General features: G+C 51.0%; 1 protein-coding gene across 3 annotated transcripts in view; it reads left to right on the top strand.

The window, feature by feature from the left end:
• Nucleotides 1-21,772, top strand: part of EVC (EvC ciliary complex subunit 1) — a 62,186-nt gene that overhangs the window by 33,236 nt on the left and 7,178 nt on the right. For 2 of the 3 annotated variants that reach the window (XM_032399762.1, XM_032399758.1), the window contains exons 10-17: nt 975-1,123; nt 2,775-2,873; nt 5,534-5,746; nt 12,770-12,879; nt 16,254-16,464; nt 17,414-17,620; nt 19,263-19,407; nt 20,823-20,934. In XM_032399762.1, coding sequence (XP_032255653.1) covers nt 975-1,123; nt 2,775-2,873; nt 5,534-5,746; nt 12,770-12,879; nt 16,254-16,464; nt 17,414-17,620; nt 19,263-19,407; nt 20,823-20,934 — 1,246 coding nt within the window. Of the gene's footprint in view, nt 1-974; nt 1,124-2,774; nt 2,874-5,533; nt 5,747-12,769; nt 12,880-16,253; nt 16,465-17,413; nt 17,621-19,262; nt 19,408-20,822; nt 20,935-21,772 lie in introns of those variants that run through there. The other variant, XM_032399768.1, reaches the window with a different exon arrangement.

Raw genomic sequence — 21,772 nt, 5'->3', positions numbered from 1 at the left:
AGATTCTCAGACAAAACCCAAGGAAGTGTGCTTGTCTTACAAGTGTGGAATATGTGTGTGTGTGTGTGTGTGTGTGTGTGTGTATGAAATGCTGAAACAAACATCTCCCAGAACGGCAGACCCCTGGTAGCCTGGCCCTCGTTGACTTCTCCAGCTTCTACACTCAACATCTCCCTTAAAACCCAGGGGAGAAGGATCTGGCTCACCTCTTCTTTTCTCCTCTCCCAGAAGCCTTCTCTGGGGTCCCACACTGCCCGTTACCCTTCATCCTTCTCATCCCACCACCCTGTCCCTCATCTGGCATGACACTGAATCTCCCTTCCCCTCTCTCGACTTCTCTGCACCAGGAGCCGACTGCGCCCAGTGCCCGGTGCTAAAGCACGCTGCTGGCCCAGTGACCTCTGCGGGGTGGAGGGTGGGTTTAGACCCCAGCCTCTCTGCCCGCCTTCACCTTCCCCACCAGGCAGGGGGCATTGCCCTTGGGGTCCCCCTCCTTCTTGCAGTTCCTGCTAATTTAATAACTCATCCTCGTGATTTTTGAATCTCAACTGCACTCTGAGATGTCACTGTCTTCCTACAGACCCAGACTCTTCTGTCCTGTCCTTCCACCTGTCCCTCCCTGTGTCACCTACACCTTCCTCATTTTTCCCCACAAAAAAATGCCTCTTCTTCATCTCCTGGTCAGGTTGACCAGTCACCCTGCACAACCACAAATGCAGCCTCTTGTGTCCTGAGCACTGGCCTGAGGGGAAGTAGGGTCCCTTCAAATAACGTGGGGCTGTGGGCTTTGAAGAGCCAGGGGCTCCTAACACTGGCCTTTTGGAAGCACCTATACCTGAAAGATAAAAGTATGAGTGTGGGCAGGAGAGCGGGGCACCTGCTTGTCCATTCTGCATCCTGAGTGCGGGCAGGAGACTGTGAATGTCTTGCCCGGGGAGTAACCTGCGACGTGCTGGGGCTTACTTCAATTTCAGAGTTTGTCCAGCGAGGCAAAGACCTGGTTAAGGCGTCACTGGTTCACCAAGCAGAGGAGATGGCCAAGCTCACACTGGCCCAAGAAGAGGAACAGAGGAGCTTCCTGGCTGAAGCACAGCTGAGCACCGCCCCGGGCGAGTTCCTCCAGGTGACCCTGCTCCCCACTCCCTCCCCGCATCCAGGAACACAGCCAGCCCGGGAGCAGCCACGCAGGCTGAGTGCTGTGGCTTCATCCTCGTTACTGCGCAAGGAAAGCCAGAGACTTTGGCATCGGCCAGACATGAGGTCAACTGCTCGCTGCCCAGTGTCAGCCCGGTGACCTTAGCCAGCGGGGGGAAGGGAGGACTGTGCACGGGAGGCTCCGTGGCAAGACCAGGGAGGTGGCTGGGCTAGAAAATGCCCTTGTCTTGACGAGGAAGGGGACAAGGAGACTTGCCAGACAAGAAACAAGAGGCCACCCTCCTTGAGGGCAGAGACATGAGTTAGCGCCAGCATGGGCCGGGACGACCGGGGAGAGAGAGAGAGAAGAGAGCCCTGCCCTTGCCCCCGTATTTCCCTGCTCATGGGCGGGGGCTGGAGCCCCTGCTTGTCCATTCTGCACAGTGGTCAAGCATTTGGGCACTGGGGCCACCTGGAAACAGGTTGGAACGCTGACTTTGCTGCTAAGGAGCTGAGTGACCTTGGGCACATTGCTCCCCTCAGCCCTCAGCTTCCTCATCTGCGTAATGGGAGTCATGGCACCCACTTCATGGGTTGTTAGGGAGACCAAGTAAGGGGCAGCCACGGCCCGACTGTTTGTCTGGGCCCTTCTCCTTTGCCTTGACATGAGCTGGACCTTGTTTTGGCTCTGCCAGGGGGACAGAGGGACAGTGACCGGACCCAGGCCCCATGCAGAGCACAGGCACGGGCCCTCCCTGGGGCCAGCCTGGTGGCAGGAGCAGCTCCCCAGTGAGAAGCCAGGAGGAGACCTCCCACACACACACTGAGGGCAGAAGAGAAGCATTTAGGTCCCTTTAAGGTCCACCTTGCCCCCCCAACAAGGAGCCTCCTCCCAGGTCCCTTCCAGGTCACAAGGTTGGGGTGGGGGGCTGTTTCTGTCCTGGACAAGATGCATCTGAAGTAAGGCTGATAGGATTATACTGCTCTGTGTTGCTCAGAGATTTCTGGCCCCTCCCTGGCATCGTGTTGCACAAACCTGAGCGCGGGGAAAAGTGGCCCGGTCGGCTCTGCCCAGCACCTCAGCACAGGCCAGGCCCACGCTGGGGCTCAGGAGACAGGGACAAAGGAGGGAAGGGTAGAGCAGATACATAAAAGAATGGATGAATGAGGGAGCGAATAAATAAATGAACAAGGGGCGTTTTCCCCCGTGGACCTCCCTAAGAGGAGTCTGTCCCTCTGTCATTGTGACCCGCCATGCCCCTCGGCTGCACACCCGTCTGCCCCATCTCCCCCCCATTCTCTGGGCTCCTCAGGGCAGGGCTCAGCCACGTGGCCAGGGCTGACCACACTGATCTCTCACGGCCTGTGTGCTTTGACCCTGCTAGATGGTGGCTCCACTGGGTAGTCTCCCAGGGCCTGGGCGGTGGTCCCCAGCAACTCAGTCACAGAATGTCTGGGTGGCTTGTGGCCAGGAGATCAGGTTCGCAATTTGCAGCCACGTGATATCCCTGTGCCTCAGTTTCCTCCTATATAAATCAGGGATGGACATCCTTCAGATCTGAGAGTGGCCCTTTGGGGGAATTTTTCTAGAAAAAAAATTGGCATTTTCCCACAAGATTCAGCTCGTGTTTCACTCGCAGGCTTTTCATGCAGTCCTGGAGAGGCAGAGGTTGACCCAGAGTTACCTGGAGGAGGAGGAGAATGTCAGAACCACCGAGGCCGTGGCTGTGCTCTGCCAGGTATGTGGCCTCGTGGTGGGACCTGCAGAGAACCCCCAGGATCTGCGCGTGCATGGGAATCCCCCCACCTCCTGGGCCGGGACCCCAGAGATGCAGGCTCAGGTCCAACCCTGGCCCTGTGGAGAGCAGGCAAGCCACACGCCCTCCATGGGTCCCTCCCCGCATCACACACCAGGGTCCTATCGGAGGCATCTTCCATTTCCGGGGTGCTCAGGACTCTGACCTCCAAATGTCCCTAGAGGCAAAGGCCTTTGGAAGTGAGTTCACCCGGGATGGAAAGGAGGCTAGCTTTTGCGGGAATCAGCGGGTAGGGCAGTGGTGAGGACGGAGGGCTGGCCCTGGAACAGGGGGGCCGGGGTTTGAGTGCCAGCACACTTTTCTCCCCGGGCAACCTCATGCAACTCCAGAATGGGGAGGAGACTCCATGCTGGCCTGGAGGACTGACTCTGAGAGAACGGGGAGATCACCTGTGCCCTCCAAAGTGATGGGCCTCCCGGGGGGTGATGGTGACCAAGATACAGAGCCCCTGCCTCGGGCAGCACCCAGAGCTACTGCAAAGCAGAAATGCAGACATCCTGCATGAAGGAAAGTGACAAATGCCGTAGCGTTGGGAAGCGCATGCGGGGTCCTCTCCAGACTCAGAGTGCCTGGGTCTGTGTCCTGGCTCTTCCGCTTCCTCACTGTGTGGCTTCCAGATTTTACTGGGTCTCTCCAGTTCCCAGTTTCCCCATCTGCGAAATGGGGACAATGATAGGCCTTCTTCATGGGGGTGGAATGAGGCCCTTAGGCAGTAGCTAGAATCCGGGACATGCCCGATCCCAGTTGGCTCCCGTTACAACATCCTTGCTTACGGGTACGGAGTGGAGGCGTGAGGGATGCCTGGGGCTAAGGCCAAGTCAAAGACAGCTGTCTGCAGGAAGTGATGCCTGAGCAAGCTTTGAAGGGGGAGACAGGCCCTGTGGACAAGGAGTCAGGGGGCATCCCAGGCCCCGAAAAACATGTAAAGGTGGGCAGTGCAAACCCTCAGCATCGTGGCAGCTATCCTGGGTGGATAGTGTCTGTATCGGTCAGCTCAGCCGCTGTAACGAAGTGCCCTAGACAGGGGGCTTAAACAGCAGACACTTACTGTCTCGCTGTTCTGGAGACCAGAAGTCCAAGGTCAAGGTGTGGGCAGGGTTGGGTTCTGGTGAGGACCCTCTTGCCGGCTTGCAGATGGCCACCTCCTTGCTTTGTCCTTACTTGGCCCTTCCCATGTGCTCATGAAGAGAAAGAGCTCTGGGGTCTTGCTCTTATTAGGACACCAGCCCTATCAGCTTAAGGCCCCACCCTCGACCTCACTTACCCTCAGCCATCTCCTTGAAGGCCCCATCTCCAGATACTGTCACATTGGAGCTTAGGGCTTCAGTATTTGAACTTGGGGGACACAATTCCATTCCTAACAGTAGCCCCCAAAATGTCTTGTCCCCCTGGAACCTCAGAATGTGACCTTACTTGGAAGTAGAGTCTTTGAAGATGTAATTAGTGAAGATGAGACCACACTGAATTAGGAGGGAATGACTGACGTCCCCGTAGGAAGACCACGTGCTGCTCAGTGTGGGCTGTGTGGTAGAGGAGTGACGTCCTGCCAGACGCTTGGGTTCCAAGCCCAGCCAGGCCATTGGCCAGTTATGGGTTCAGGAACAGCTTATCTAACTTGTGCCTCAGTTTCTCCATCTTAACAGCATTCTGATGCACAGCTGAGTTTGAGAACCACTCTCATGGAGGGACTAGGGTAGGTCCAGTGAGCTCATACTCATGAGGCAGATGCTCTTGATGTCCTACCCTGTGGCCCCCGAGCCCACCTGAGCCCACCCCCAGCAGGGGACATTTTCCAGCAGGCTGACACTCCCTCTCTTGAGCTGGGATTGGAGTCTAAGATCTTGGCCAACTAAACCCACTTTCCTCCTCCATAAAGCAAGGCCGAAACGCCCATCAGGTATTGCTGCTGGAGGAATGAGCGGTGCATATAGAAGCACCCGGCCAGTGTCAGTGGGTGGCAGCAAATACATCAGTTTCAGTAAAGGCTTGTGGTGACACTGAAGTGACCACAGCCTCATCCCTCCAGTGATGTCCTTGGGATGTTATGTATTTGATTTTCCTATGCCTGGGTCTAGTTGCCAGGCCTGTGAGAGCTTGGGCCACGAAGGTAAAGACCCCTTTTTTCTAATACCAGGAGAGCCTGTCAGGTGTGAATGAGGAATACACCTGCTGGAGTCTGTTTCTTAGGAGGAGGTACTTGGAAATACGCTGCATGCGAAGGTGTGAGGAGCAAGGTGAAGGTGTGCTTGTGATTCTGTGCATCTGCATAGGTGCTTCTTCTAAAGGAGATAACTAGGGGCGCCTGGGTCGCTCAGTCAGTTAGGCGTCTGACTTTGGCTCAGCTCATGATCTTGGGGTCCTGGGATCGAGCCCCAAGTCAGGCTCCAAGCTCAGCAGGGAGTCTGCTTCTCCCTCTCCCTCTGCCCCTGCCCCTGCCCCTGCCCCAGCTCTGTGTGTGTGTGTGTGTGTGTGTGATCTGAGAGCTCCCTTCGCTGGGTTTCCTCTGTGCTTTGTGGAAAGCCCACAGCCCTGCCCAGGGTGAGAGCATGACTTGTAACCCCGTCACGTGCTCTCGGCTTCAGGAGCTGTACCGTGGCACCATGGAAACGTTCCAGAAGTTTGTGGACGTCCTGTTCCTTCAGACGCTCCCAGGCGTGACCGGCCTCTCCCGGGCAGAGTGTGAGTGCCTGAGGCAGGAGGTCCAGGAGAACGCAGCGCGGCAGCTGAAACAGTCGGATCGCTTCCGCAAGCAGCAGTGGGAACTCTTCCAAGATCTCCTGGAGCAAGACAAGCAGGTGGGCATTTTGTACAACCGGGCCTGGGGTCTACCGTTTTCACAGTTGGGAAGAATAATGAGAGATTTCGTTCACGGAGCATCCCCAGTGTCTGTGCTGAGCACTTGGCACTGTGCGCTGCCCGGCCCTTCCCAACCAAGGTGGGCAGGAGGAGAGAGCGGAGGGTGGGAGGTCAGTAGATAATGCCTCCGGCTGGCCCATCACGAAAGGGCAGCGATGCCTGTGCTTTAGACCGGCGGAAGTCAACCCCAGAAGGTAGCTCGTAAGGGAGTGGACTTGGCGGGGGCGGGGGGGGGGTTCTCACATGGAACTCCTGCTTTTCAGTGAAAGCCTGTTTCCTGATTAAAACCAGGTATCCATGTGGTAGATAGAATAGTGGTCCCAAGATATCCACATCCTAATGCCCAGAATCTGTGAATAGTCACCTAACATGGCAGAAGGGACCTTGCCCAAGTGAGTGTATTAAGGATGTTGAAATGGAGAGATTGTCCTGGCGTATCCAGGGGGCCCCAGTGTAATCACAGGGTCCTCCTAAAAGGGAAGGAGGAGGGTCAGAGTCAGAGAAGGAGAAGTGATGACTTGAGCAGAGGACAGTGTGATGTGGCCACGAGCACGGCAGGCAGGCACCTCTGGAAGCAGGAAAAGGCAGGTGCAGACTCCCCCCTCGGGCGTCCAGAAGGATCACAGCTCTGATTTTAGCCCAATTAAGACCCATTTCAGACTTCTGACCTCCAGAACTGTAAGATAATGAATTCGTGTTGTTTTAAGCCACAGAATTTGTAGTCATGTGTTACGGCAGCAATAGGAAAGTAATTTACATTAATTTTATTTTAAAAAACTAAAACGTGTCAAATAGAGGAATTTCCAAATGTGACAGGCACTAAAACTCCTGTATTTCCTTTCTCTCCTGCCTTCATGCACACCGCAGGCTATAACACGAATGTGTTCACTATCCCAGTATCTAGCAGTGACCGGGTGACGTAGTCCTGGCTGATGAGACAGAGTGTGGTCGCTGCAAAGAGCTTCCCTTTCTTCGGCATTCCCTGTTCTTCCTGCCCAGAGCATGTGCAGGAGGCCTGGGGCATGCCAGCCTTCCTTTGACTTAGAGGCAGGATGCGGGAAGACGGAGGCAGATGGGCTCAGGATGGTGGAGCAGAGAGTGGACGCCACTGTCCCAGCCCTGGACTGCCCACCCCTTGGGAGCTTGTTATAAGAAACAACCCCTGCCTCTTTGCCATGGGGTCCAATTAGTTACAGAAGAGCACTGGACTCGTGAATGAAGAGAGGTTTTCCAAAGTAACAAACCAGAGCTGTCCAAGGTACCAAGTAGGGAAAGGGGGGCATCATGCCACAAGGCCACTCACAGCCATGCAGCAGCAGAGGGCCTCGCTTCCTATTAGACCTCCTTCTAATTCAGTTCAGTCCTCCATCAGCTGCATCATGTCTTCCTCTCATTGCTAACTGTCTCCTGCGCTTGGCTCTAAGTTCCTAGAGGACAGCAACTCTGTTTTCATTTCTTCATTCTCTTATTCAAAGTCCAGGGGCTGGGACACAGCGAGGGCCCAGGAGAACTTGGCTGCAATAACGCAGCTTTGGAAATTATCACAGGATCACTTTACTGTTCTTCCAAGGGATGTAGTTGAAGCTGAATCCCTTGGATTCATAACAATCCTGGGCCCAGACCACTTAATTTACAGTCTCTGGGGTGGGGGTGGGGGGGACAAGCTGGCCATGTGAGTCTAATGTGCCTCTGATGAAGGCTCCCCAAATGGGGGGGGCCTTTGAGAGGCAGCTGTAGTTTGCAGACGGGCCCCTAATCTTGGAAGCTGGATGCGTGGGTTTGAGCCAGTGCAGTCCTGTCCATGGGCTGGTTGGCCTCGGCCGGTTAGCTAACCACCCGCCCTCCCACAGCTCTGGCATTTTGCAAAACTTGCTAAATGTCTCAGAATCTCTGCTTCTGAGTGAAAAGTAGGGATCAAAATACCCAACAGTGTTGCTCTGAGATAATGCAAGATAAGACCTTTCACACAGCGTCTCTCTCATTATTTAATGATATTGGCATCGAAAAAAATCCAGAACTTCATTTCTGATAAATTATTAGACCAACAGCCATAATGCATCTGCAACCCTCTGGTTATGATTCTTGATTATTTTAAGTAAATGTTAGACAATGCATGACTTCTGGCTTTTACTTCCTATTTATTTACTTAGTGAGTATACATGTGCATGTGAATTTTCCGTGGCTTATGCAGAAGGGTTTCAGGAGGAGTTCTGCATGCAAGAAGCAAGCAGGATGGTTAATGACCTCATCAACTGTTTAAATAAGTATAACCCAAGACTGTTTTCTCAACGTGTATATGTCATAATTAATTTACTGATTGGTTGTTTAATTGCCTTAAATTGCCACAAGATATTTAGAGGTCCATGTGTACTCTCACTTACCATATTTCCTCCTTGATGATAAAAATGAGCGATGAGCTTTCTATGATTCAGATGAATATTTAGTCATAAGGAAAAAAGCACCAACAAAACTGTTCATGGAAAATGAAACACACACCCAGACTGTGAAATGCATTTCCCACATTGTCTTTTACCCAAAGGACCTTGGTAATTTCGTGTCCTGTTACTCAGGGAAGTTGTTAAATATTATGGAATCTGTCGATTACCCAATTGGAACAGGTTGTAGAATGGTGGTTCTCAAAATGTAATCTGTTCTAATGTTGCTTCCTGGGCTTTTCCCCAATCCACTGTGCTAGGTCCCCCCAAAGATGTCCCCATCCTAATTCCCAATGGCTGTGAACATGGGATCTCACACGGCACAAGGGACTTTGCAGATGTGATTAAGTTCAGGATCTTGAGACGGGGAGATTCTCCTGGACTATCTAGGTGGACCCAGTAGAATTACCAGGGTCCCTATAAGTGAAAGTGGGATGCAGGAGTGTCAGAGTGATATGGTTGGACCGAGAAGGTCTCAGCCAGCCATTGTTGGATTGAAGATGGAGGAAGGAGCTACTTGCCGAGGAATGCAGGTGATCTCCAGCAGCTAGAAAGGGCATGGAGATGGGGTTTGCCCAGAGCTTCCAGAAGGCATGTAAGCCTGCTGACACCTCAGGTCTAGCCCCTTGAGCCCTATTTTGGACTTCTGACCTGCAGAACTATAAGACAATGAGTTTGTGTTGTTTTAAGCTACTGAGTTTGTGGTAGAAACAGCTACCATGGGAGAATAATAGACCGCCACATGGGAGTCTGCACTTTTGACAAGGCATGTGGCGGTGGGTGCGGTCCGTAGCGCTTCCTATCGTCAGGAACACCCATGTGGCCATCAGTCCATCAGGTGTTAAATCCTGGCACCACCTCCCACTCTCCTCCCACTCTCTCAGCCCCACTGCAGGTGGGTTTCCATCACCTGGTCACCACACCTGCTCCCACCTGTGCTGAGCTCTCAGGCCTCACCTGCCGCACTCAGCCGCAGTGCTTGGGCTGGATCCTGTTCTCTCCCACTTTCCATATTGAGAGATCCCTGTCCTCCAAAGTTGGGCTCTCCCCTCCTCCTTGAAACAGCTGCTTGACTCTCTTGCTTCTCCTGCTGCCTCTGTGGTGGCTCTGCCTCAGTCTCCTTTGCTGGTTCGTTCTCACCTTCACCTTGTCTGCCCCCTGGAGTGGCCCAGGACGCAGCCCAGGACCCTCCTCTCAGTCTGCATGCACTCTCTTGGTGACCCATCCAGTCACACCGTCTGTCCTGGTGTCCTAATGCTGCATGACAAATAACCAACTGAGCAGCTTAAGACAACACACATTTAGGGGCACCTGGGTGGCTCAGTCGTTAAGCGTCTGCCTTCGGCTCAGGTCAGGGTCCCAGGGTCCTGGGATCGAGCCCTGCATCGGGCTCCCTGCTCAGAGGGAAGCCTGCTTCTCCCTCTCCCACTCCCCCTGCTTGTGTTCCCTCTCTCGCTGTGTCTCTCTCTATCAAATAAGTAAATAAAATATTAAAAAAAAAAAGACAACACACATTTATTATCCCACAGTTTCTGCAGATCAGGAGACCAGACACGGCTTCATGGGGTCCTCTGCTTGGGGTCTCACAGCTGCAATCCAGCCTGCGGCCGGGGTCTCATCCGGTGGCTCAGCCAGAAGAGAATCGCTTCCAAGCTCACTTACATGGTTCTCAGCAGGATTCTATCCCTCGGTTTTTGGACTGAGGCCGGCACCTCCCTCATTTATGTCTCCAGCTCAAAATGCATTCCAGACTCCACTCTCTGCCTGAGATCTTCCTGTATGTGATGAATAGGCATGGACCTGTCACATGCCCCAAAAAAGAACTGTTGGTCTTCCTGCCCAACCCACTCCATCCACACTCTTCCTCCATCTTCCCGCCGACCGGGCCAAAACCCTTGGGGTTGTCTCGACTCACCCTTTTGCATCCCCGACGTGCAACTGACAGGAAGTTGCACAGGCTCTGCCTTCTGTCTAGTCCAGAATGGAACCACTTTCATCACGTCTGCCCTTACACCTGGTCACAGGTACCACACCTGTCATCCGATCGCCGTGACAGCTGGCCCCCTGGTCTCCCTGAATCCACGCCTCCCCCCACTGTGGTCTACTCTCAACCCCCCACCCAGAGTGATCCTTTCAAAACATACCACATGACACTAATTTTTAAGGTGCACATTTAAAAAACATTTTAACAGCCTGGACGTTGAGATGCATCATAATTTAATTGGCAGTGATTTGTCTCCCTTAGTGATACTTAAAATAATTGTGCATCTTGTAATTGCCAGCGCATCAGGTTTGCTAAAAGACACGGTCGCGTTGTGTCACTTCTTTGCTCCAGACCCCCAGTGGCTTCTCTTTTCATGCAGAGTAGCCAGCATCCTCACCCTGCCCCACGAGGCCCTCCATGTCGGGGCCCGGCTTCCCTCTGACCTCCTGGTTCTGCGCCAGCCACACTGGCCTCCTTGCGTTCCTCCCGCTCGCTGGGTGTGCTCCTGCCTTGCTCCGTCTGCTGCAGTCTTTGCTCCCGTGTCACCCTCGCACGAGGCCACCCTCACAATGAGGCGTACCCTGACTGTGCTTTTTAAAATGGCAGTGTCCCCCCTCCCTCAGCGTGACAGTGTTTGCCTGAGGTTCTGGCTTTAGAACCCAGCCACCTGTAAGCCCGCCCCGTTATGGGAGAACACTACAAAACCCTCAGCATGTACCAGGCATGCCCTGACTGCTAGTTCTTTCTCCCTTCCTCTTCTTGGTAACTATAAGCTTGAAACGAAGAGTAAACTTGCCCAAAGCCACACAGTTTCCAGGTAGCAATGACCAGGGTCAGCACTTTAGCCCCCTGAAGCTGCTTGTGGTTCTGAATTTAAGCATTCATGAGCCGGCGTTTGATAGCTTTGGAGATGTTGGTCTGACAGTTGCAGGCACATGGAGTCTGATGGCCTTGGTCCTCTCGACTGTGTCTGAGTCCTGATGCTGTTTTTACCCGCATTCTGAAGTGCCCACCAAAGACCCCCGTATGGGTTCATTTACCATTTAGAGAAGCAAGGCTGTACAAAATTTTCTTTTTTTTTTCTTTTGAGAGAGAGAGAGAGAGTAAGCAGGGGCAGAGGCAGAGGGAGAGAGAGAATCTCAAGCAGACTCCCCGTTGAGCATGGAGCCTGACACAGGGCTCAATCTCACGACCCTGAGATCATGACCTGAGCTGAAATCAAGAGTCAGAGGCTTAACCAACTGAGCCACCCAGGTGCCCCCGCTGTATAGAATTTTCTACGAAGTTCTAGCCCCTTAAGCACTCTGACAAGTTATTGTAGACTCTTTACAAGAGAAGTCAGAGGCTGACTTTAATGAAAAGTTCCAGGGGCAACTGGGTGGCTCAGTTGGTTAAGGGTCTGCCTTCAGGTCAGGTCATGATCCCAGGGTCCTGGGATCGAGTCCCGTGTGGGGCTCTGCACTGAGCATAGAGTCTGCTTGAGATTCTCTCTATCCCTCTCCCTCTGCCCTTCCACCTCCCATCTCAAAAAAAAAAAAAAAAATCATAAGTTAAGCCATAAAGATAAGATCTAAACAACACAATTGATGATCTGAGGCTCATTTGTAGGGCTTTTGTGGATGATATGAAGGTCTCCATTGAGAAGCCCAAAGAATCTACAAACTATTACAACTATTCAGATTGCTCAGTAAGTTTCCCAGACACAATATCAGCATCCCAAACCAGTAGATTTCCTACATACCCGAGCACCCAGTGATAACATCAGTAAGGATCCTCTTCCAAATAAAAGCTATAGGGTGCCTAAAAATAAACCTGACCAATGTGTATAAGAGCTTAGTGGAGAAGTTTATAAACTGTTGTTGAAGGCATAAAGTAAGACTGAAGAGAAATGCCATGTTCTTGAATGGGTAAACTTGATCTTGGAAAGATGATGATCCTCTCCAAATTAATCTATAAATTCAGTCCAATTACAAGAATATCCAAAAAGCAGTTTTCCCAAACTTGATAAACTGATGCTCAAATTCATATGAAAGGAAAAGCAACCAAGAATAACTAAGACAGCTTTGTATAAGAGAATATGGGAGAATTTGCCCTAATGTCTATGCAGTTTTGCTATAAGCAACAGCAATTAAAGCAGTATGGTGTTGATGCAGAAATAAAAAGACAGCCCCAAGGACTAAAACAGAGAGCCTGGAATGACATTTGTGTATACATGGAAACTGTGTAAGATAAGGTGGCATGACAAGCCAGTCATAAAAAGATAAATTATCTAATAAATGGTGCTGGGAAAATTAGTATCCATTTATGCAGAAAAAAAATTAGATGCCTTCCTCACGCCACAGAAAATGAATGTTCAATGTTTTAAGATTTAAATGCAACTTAGAAATTTTAAAAATCTTTAGAGGGAACTGTAAGAGAAAATCTTAATGAAATCAGGGGAGAAAAGGATCTTTTAAACAAGAAACAAAAGGCATGGTCCAGCATAAGCGATGATGGGTGAAGTGAACTTGAGTTGACCCCCTGTTGCCCTGTGCTGGATTTAGGTGTGGATGGAGGAGCATGCCCTGTCCTCCGTGCTGCAGACGCACCTGCAAGATGACCATGAGAGCATCGTCCACCAGGTCTTGGGCCGACTTGGTGGCCTCAGTGAAGAGTGAGTACAGCTTTCTGAAGGGGGGGGGGCGGCTGTGTCCTCTGTGATCTCCATGCTAACCTCAGTGTTCTCATCTGTTAGGTGGACACATTAACTGCCCCTGCCATTCTTACAGAGTGGTTTTGAGACCAACCAATCTGTAAGTGTAAAAGTGGAGAAGAGTGATAGCAGAGTGCCACAGATAAAAGGCTTGCAGTCAGACTTGATCTGGGAAAATCTTGCCCTCAATTTCCTCATCTATAAAATGGGCTAATAACATCTACTTCATAGAGCTGTCTTTCATAGCAACCTTTTTAAATACTTTTTTTGGAAGTATAATTCATATGCATTATTCTAAGTGTACAATTCAATGATTTTTGGTAAATTTACAGAGCTCTTCAGCTTTGACCATGATCCAAATTTAGAACATTTCCATCACTTAAAAAGCCCCCTTGTCCCCATTTTCAGCCACTCCCAATTTATTAATAAATCTGTATTCTTCCTATTTTTCTTCTTTTTTTAAAGATTTTAATTATTTATTTGAGAGAGAGAGAGAGAGAGAGAACAAGCCAGGGGGAGCAACAGAGGGAGAGGGAGAAGCAGACTCCCCGCTAAGCAGGGAGCCCGATGTGGGGCTCAATCTGGGGACTCTGAAATCATGACCTGAGTAAAAGGCAGATGCTTAACTCACTGAATCACCCAGGCACCCCTCTTTTCTACTTCTTCTATAGCTATTAGTGTAGTACCATATTTTCAAATTTCTCTAAAATACTTGTTTTTCCTTGTTTTATATGAGAAAAATTATTTTGATAAAACTGTTTTTCTAGTTGTCAGCATTTTCCAGGACACTAGTGTGTGTATACATCAAGAAGTAGGTGGATAGCTATCGTATTGGATAATATAGGGGAAGGAGATGACAACAAGCAGAAAAACCTCGTGGGCCATCCTAAGACAATAGGGAACGACTGGAAGATTTGTCCAGCCTGAAAACCTGTATCTTTTAATTGTACTAATATTTGGTCTATTTATATTTAATGTAAATCTTAATGCTGATCTATTTGGATTTTTAATCTATCATCTTACTGTTTGTTTTATGTTTGTTCTGCTGCTCTGTGGTCCTTTCTCTCCTTCTTTTGTATTAGGTTTTTTTTATTACCTTAATTTATTTCTCTTTTGGCATATTAGTTATGTATTCTTTTACTGTGCTTTTAGTGGTTCAAAGATTTTAAATTGTGTCCTTGATGTGTCAAAATCTGATATACACTAATATATTCTTTCTTCCGGACAATATGGACACCTTAGAACACCTTACTTCCATTTATTCCTCTTTCATAGAGTATGCTTTTCTTAGTGGGTATTTTACTTCTTTATTTTCAACCCCGTGAGATATTATCATTATTGTTTTATGCAGTCAATATTTATTTAGATTTGCTCACAAATTTACCCTTTCTGTTGCTCTTGATTCTTTCCTGTATCTTTAGGCTTCCATCTGGGATTATTTTCCTTTGCAAAAAGGTTCTCTTTATTTCAGATCTGCTAGTGACAACTTCTCTTAGGTTTTGTTTGTCTGAAAAGGTCTTTCTCATCTTCATTTTTGAGAAATGTTTTCATTGGGTATAGAATCCTGGTTTGGTTATTTTTTAAATGCTTTTAAAGATAATCTTTTGTCTTCTGGTTTCAATTATTTCTGGCTGCTTTTAAGATTTTCTTTTGTTCTTTGGTTTTCATCAGTTTATTATGATATGCCTAAATATACATGTGGTTTTTGTAAGTATTTCTTGTTTGTTTGTTTAATAAATCTGTAGTGCTTCTTTAATCTTCTATGGTTTGCTATCTTTCATTGGTTTTTGAAAATTCTCAGCCATTATCTCTTTAATATTTCTTTTGCCAATTCTTTCCCTACTTTTCTGGGGCTCCAATTACACATTTTATTAGAATTTTTCACCTTATGCCACATACATCTTATATGTTGTCCTGTATTTTTTATTCTTTTGTTCTCTGTGGTTCAGTCTAGACACTAATTTTGAACTATCTTCCAGTTCACGCTCTCTTAAGCAATGTTTCATCTGCTGTTAAATCCATCTGTTGTTCTTAATGTTGGTACTGAATTTCCAGTTCTAGAATTTCCATTTGATTCTTTTCATAGTTCTCAGTTGTCTCCTGAAATTCTTCATCTTATCATTTATTAAACATATTCATCATAGTTATTGTAAGGGTTTTGTCTGATTATCTCAATATCCAGTATCTTTTGGGTATGTTTCTATTATCTATTTTTTCTCTTTATTTTTGACCAGTTATTATCTGTTTGCAAGTCTGGTTATTTTTATTGAATGCTGGACACAGTAACTGAAAATTACACAGATAATTTAAGTTTTTGAATAATGGGATCTTCCTCCAGAGAGGATTTATCTTACTTCTAGCAGGGATTTCACAGAGTGGCAGATCTGCTACCCCATTTGTGAAAGTAGCTGATTCAAAATTAAGCTTCTGTAAGGGATGATTCCTTATTCTTGGGACAAGAGCCCCCAGCTGAAAGCCTGGAGTGTTTGCCAGGTCTCTCCTCCTTGGTGGGTTGACTGCCAACACTCTGTTCAGCTTTTCAGACTGTCAGAAAATACCGAATGCTGGGCCTTTCTGGTAGACCAGGGTTTTTCACTTGAGTCATTGAGATGGGAATTCAAAAATAGCCCACAATTTCAGTTCTGGATGTGTTGATTTTGAAAGCTATGTAAGAAATTCAAGTAGATGTCTACTGAAGACAGCGGCATATATGCATCAGAAACTTGGGGCAGGATATGATAAAGTTGAAAAGATGAATAAAAGAACAAATGGCTGAATACAGGTGAGCAACCATGTCTAAGAAAACAGGCAGCACGAGATGGGATAATTCCAACCTACCGCCTTCTGGAAAGGCTACCTGGGGAGCCGGGCTACTTGAGGCATTTCTTGATTTCAATGTATTAGGGTTGTCCAGAGACATGGCATGAACAGGAGATGTATACATAGGCAAGCTGGAGATCCAGGAGAGACAATGGTGTATTTCCAGTCCAAGTCTGAAGGCTTGACACCCAGAAAGAGCTGATATCTCAGTTTGAGTCCAAAGGCAGGGAGGAAAGAAACCATATTCCAGACCAATGCAACCCCTGGGAGGGTCAGCCTTTTCTTATCTTCAGGACTCCCACTGACTGGATGAGGCCCACCCACATTAGGAAGGGCAGTCTGTTTTACTCAGCCTACTGACTCAAATGTTAGACCCAGAAAATCCAGAAACACCCAGAATAATGTTTGATCAGATGTTTGGGCATCTCGTGAACATTCTGGCTGACAAATTTAACCATCACGCTCAGTGAAGCCAAGAGCACTGACTCCCAGCCCCGTGCCCACTTTCCTCAAAGGTCCACATGGTGCATCCTGCAGGGGCATGACCTGCTGCTGCGCTCTGCCCTCCGGAGGCTGGCTCTCCGGGGCAGCGCCATCACCACCCTGGCCCACATGAGACTTTCTGGGAAGAAGAGCCTTCTCCAGGAGCTGCGTGAGCAGCACGCCCTCGAGCAGGGCTCCTCCCAGTGTCTGGATGAACATCAGCTGCAGCTGCTCAGAGCCTTGGTAAGATCGGCGTGTCAGCCCCCTGGCCCAACCCTGCCACTCCGTCAGGGTCCAGGCTCAGCCATGGCTGCCAAAGCCCGAATCTTGCCACCCCTGCTGTTGCAGGGTGGGACAGTGGCAGCCTCCTGGGGGTGGGGGGCACCCAGTGTGCCGGAGGGCATTAGTGTCTGCTCTATTGAGAATTATGCTACACATGGATATGAAATCAGAAATCAGATCCTTACGGTCATCAGGGTGCTGGGAGGAAGGGGCCCTGTGATCTGTTTTAAGGTTTGAACAAGCTGAAAGAAAGGATCTGTAAATTGCGGGGCTGGGATTTAAACCCGAGCAGGCTGACTGCTCTCGTGGAGTAGCTGGTGTTTTGACCCATTAGTGAGGGAGAAGCTCACGGTCACTTTCCTTCTGCCCAGGAGAGCTCAATGGGAAGCAGGCGGGACTGGCTCTCCTTCCTCTCAGTCCCCTCACCTCCTTCTCCAACTCTGATTCCCATAGGAAGGGCCGTCCCCAGGGCCCTATATGCCCTGCCCCGACTTCCATGATGTCCCAGATTATGCTCAGACTCAACTCTGGCTTCAAAACCTAGCTCTGCTGTGTGACTTTTACAAAGTTACTTAGTGTCTCTGGGCCTCTATATCCTCATCACTCCCAGCGTTCAGGCCTCATGGTGTTTTGGAAGAATGAGGAAGTTCTTGTATGTGTGAGAGGCCCCAGATGGCGCTGGGCACGCAGTCAGTGCCCAATAAATGCTTGGGGGGGTTTCAAAAGACACCCCGGCACATGCGTTGTTGACTTTGCAAGCCCAGAGGTCCTCACTTTCTGCCCCTTCTCAATCCCTTCCTCCGCCCTCCTGGGGCCCTGGGCTGGGCCAGCCCCACATCCTGGTCATGACCCCGGCCGGAGCGCCCGTGCGGGGCAGCAGCGTGGGCTCTCCCTCTCCTGTCCTCTCCAGGAGGCTCGAGTCGTGGAGGAGGCCAGCCGGCTGGAGGGGGAGACACAGCAGATGCGGCTGCAGCTTCAGCAGCAGCTCCTGGCCGAGGCCCAGGAGGTCGGGCGACTCTTGCAACAGCACTCAGAGCGAGCCATTGGGCAGGCGCTGCTGGGGCACGCTCGGAATGCAGCCACCAAGAGCCGGGCCAAGGACAGGGATGACTTCAAGGTGCGAGCCAGCCCCCGTCCCCGGGGAACCCGAGGGGCCAGAGGGACTGGGATGGGGCGGGTGGGCAGGGCGGACGAGGGGCAGGAGTGGGGCAGACCAGCAGGCGACCTCAGGGCTGTGCCTGGTTTGCGACGCTGGGAGGGTCATTTCCTTTCCCTAAAATTCTACGCCTCTTCCTGATAAGTGCTCACGGCATGAAAATGGTATAAATGTAAGCATGGCATCCCTTGCCAGAGGGGCTCTGAGTCAGGCTAGGGTGGGAGTGCCCCCCCACACACACACCTACAAGAAAGAACAGGTGTTCAGTTTCTGGAAGAACGTTCCTTTATTCAAGCTCCAGTCATGGGGTGTCCTGGCCCCCAGCCCTGTGGCAGACGCTGGGCTAGTGATCCAGGCGGGCAGCATCTCCCCTCCATGGGATTTACCATCTCCCAGAGCCGGGCAGGACATGGAGGGGAGCAGACAGCGCCCCCCTGAGGCAGGGACGCAGGAGGACAGGAGGCCTGATGGTGCGGGTGGGTCTGCTGACTGGGGAGGGAGGTGGAGAACGGGGACTTCCTGTCTCCCACTCAGGCTCCGTGTTCTAAATGGAAGTGAAAGCAGGCCACAGCCATCAGTAACAGCTCCTGGCCAGAAGTGCAAGGCCAGGTCCGCGGTCCTTGGAGGAGTGGAGGTGGGGGCCCTCTGTGAGAACGCCCAAGTCAGCACAGGGGGAGAGAGACAGCACGCTGAGGGATGAGCAGGGCCCTGGGAGCTCCAGACGCTCACACCTGCTCCCCCACCCTCTCACCCACACAGCCTCTTTGCACACCTGCAGAAGCAGGGCACGTTTCTCAGGCGGAGCTGGGAGAATGAGTGAATAGCACAGCTCTAGAAACATAACATAATCAACCCCGAAGCAGTAACTGCTCCATAATAAATGGGCAGTTTTTTCTTGCCCAGAGCCTGGAACCATTCGAAAAATGTTTGTTGAAATGGGGACTCTCGAGTCTGACTTTGCTGACTTCTGCCCATCACCTTATGAAGTAAAGGTTGGTGGCTTTGCCAGTGCGCAGCCGACACGTCCCTGAGCATTCCTCTCTGCTCTGGGCCTGAAGGTTTGTCACTTGAGAACGCGTACTGCTGCCGGTAACAGAAAGACGCTAAAATGGCAAACAAATAGAAGTTATTCATCCCACATAACAAGATATGTGGAGGTAGGTGGTTCTGAGCTCGCACAGAGGCTCGGTGATGTGACCAAGCACCAGCTCTTTCCTTCTGATCCACCATTCTTAGTGTTAGTTCGCTGCCTCATAATCTCAAAATGGCCACTGCCCCTCCAGACATCAGATCTGCATTCCAGGCAGGAAGAAGAAAACAGCAAAATCTTCCCCCCACACTAAGCTTTGCCTTAATGTTTGTAAAGGGAAGGTCCCCCATCAGTCTTTCCCTAACACTGCATCATCTCATTGGCCAGAACTGGGTCATACAGCCAGCCCCAGACCACTGGATAACCGAGATGGGTGTAAGCCAAGCACTCACTCTGCCTGCTCCCCGACCAGTCAAGGTTGGGAGTGGTGGAAGCTAAGTAGCAGGACAAGGGGAGGCAGGGGACCGCGCTCGCGGGTGGCTTCTCTGCTGAGCCTTTTGCCTCCTGCCACAGAGGACCCTGATGGAGGCGGCTGTGGAGAGCGTCTACGTGACCAGCGCCGGAGTCAGCCGGCTGGTGCACGCCTATTACCAGCAGATCGGGAGGGTCATGCAGGACCACGAGGAGAGGAGACTGCGGCATCTGAAGACCCTGCAGGGTACGGCCCCCTCCTCAGGGAAGCCCTGCAGGCCACGGGCCGGATGTGCTCTTAGTTTGGGACACACGATGGCATGCCAACTTTTTCAAATGTTATTTGAGGGAATTTTATTTATTTTATTTTATTTTATTTTATTTTATTTTATTTTATTTTATTTATTTATTTCCTGCTTTGTCTCCCTACAAGGGACTTTTTAAAAGCCATTTAAAGAACTATACATACAGTACAATAGGACTGCTAAAAAGTAGATGAACTAGGACAAGGACGGGACAGTGGGGTGGAGTTCGAGTGAGGTCGTGATCTGGGACATAGGCCATCCAGTCCCTCCTGGTGGTGACAGGGTATTGGCTCTGGGCTTCCTGGTGGCCAGAGAGATGGGAACCTCGTCAGAGCTGTGTAGTGAGAGCAAGTGTGAACAGGCCATACGGGGTTCCTGAGACCCAGAGAAGTCTCCCCGTGGGCTCTCGTCAGAGGCTACCCGGGTGACAAAATGGACAGAATCCCCAAGGCCAGCAATAACACGGGTAGGATAATAGACAAAAGCCAGTTTTTTCAAGGCTTCTGCTCGTGATGTCCCTCCCTGCATCTGAGGCTTCAAAACAGGCTGGAACCGCATGTTCTCTGACGGGTTTAGCCTGGGTTGTCCAGGGATCATCGTTGGAATCGATCCCTAGACCGAAGATGGGCAGCAGGTCCTGGGAGCAGTCTTCTGGGAATATTCTTTCTCTCAGTGAGCTCAATAGATGCCTTTTCTTCCCCTTGTCCTGGGGAATTTGAATCCCAGAGTCAAGTAAAATCTGGGCACGTGCCTGGAAATCTGACCGGTGGCTGCGGATACGTCATCGTTTTCCAAAGTAAGGGCTGGGCTAGGCCAGCAGGAGACAGACGAGATTGTCACACAGAGCATTCAGGGCCGTTACTTCCCGTCTAGGCCTTGGTTCCCCATCTGTGGGGCTAGGGTTGGGCTCACCCTCCATGCATCCTCTCAGCTCTGATTTCCTGCTTCCCTGATACCCCGGCTCTAATGTGAGGATTTCTCAGGAAGTGCATTGAAATGATAAACTTAATTGGCCACATGAGCAACTTTTGTTCCTTCAATACTCTTTGTTATTGAATAGCCACAGAATGTTATGTCCCTAGAGATCATGCAAGTTAGAGACCATCCAGGTTGAACCTCTCTGTATGTTCTAGAACGCTCCTCCCCCTCCTCCAGGGGCTCAGGGTCTGTGACGGAAGCCGTGCTTTCTCATGCACTTGGAGCCTTTCCCAGGGTTAAGCGTGGGTGCTGGGTGCTGGGTAAACAGCACACTCTGAGAGCAGGTGCCCCGCTGATCTTTGTGCCCCAGCCCCATGCCGGACCTGGCAAAGACGTGGTCCCCAGACATGCCCCTGATCTCGTGTGCTGAATGGTCTAGGTGAGAGAATGGAGAACCACAAGCTACGGACAAAGCAAGGACTCGGGGAGCCTTCGTCGGGGAGCCCGGTGGCGGGTGGAGCCGGCGAAGCCTGCAAGGCGGTCCAGCAGAGGTGAGCTCTCCCCTTTCTGGAATCTCTGCTACACACTCAGCGTCTGATGGTGCGTCTGATGGTGCGTGCACCTGTCTGGCCTGGGGAGGCCCACGCGCCTCTGTCTGGCTCCCTGCTGGACACGCAGCCCCTCGGAGGGGCCTGGCATGAGGGAATGAGGGAGGCCGGCTGTGGCGGGCTCCCCCAGTGCAGGCTCTGACACGAGGATGGGGGGCAGGCTGTTTACTCTGGAGGTGACCCCGGCAAGCCCAGTGAGGGAGAGGGACGCGAGGCCCACAGGTGTTTCCAGCTACAAAGCACGCGCTTCTGCAGCTCGGAGGTCCCCGCGGGGGCTGCTGGGTTTTCTGGGCGTCAGCCGGCTGGGCTCTTGTCCAGGCTCTGGGAAGAACCTTTCCAGGCTTGCTCAGGTTGGCACCATCAGGTTCCCAGCAGAACTGAGGTCCCGTTGCCTTGCGACTGTCGGCTGGGGGCTGCCCTGACCTCCTAGCAGCCTCTCTCCCATCCTTGCTCGCGGCCCCTACATCCCGATGCTTGGAGTCCTCTGCCTCCCTCTTCGGCCACATCTCTCTTGACTCCAGTTGGAGAAACTTCTCTGCTTGTAGCATCCCAGTGATTGAGACCCACCCAGATAATCCAGGATAATCTCCAAATCTTAACAGTTGCTGACCCTGAACAAGCCTGCAAGTAGCTGATTGCCATGAAATGTGACGTCTTCACGGGTTCCGGGGATTAGGGACACCTGTGGGGGGCACTGTGTGGCCGACCACAACAGAAACAAAGCAGATCAACCCCGGGACAGTGAGGTGTTTCCACGGCGCCTGAGGCTCAATCCCACTCC

This window comes from Phoca vitulina, unplaced genomic scaffold (assembly GCF_004348235.1).
Source record: "Phoca vitulina isolate PV1807 unplaced genomic scaffold, GSC_HSeal_1.0 scaffold3, whole genome shotgun sequence".
In the NCBI taxonomy this organism is placed as follows: domain Eukaryota; kingdom Metazoa; phylum Chordata; class Mammalia; order Carnivora; family Phocidae; genus Phoca; species Phoca vitulina.
This window is presented reverse-complemented; position numbering and strand designations above follow the sequence as displayed.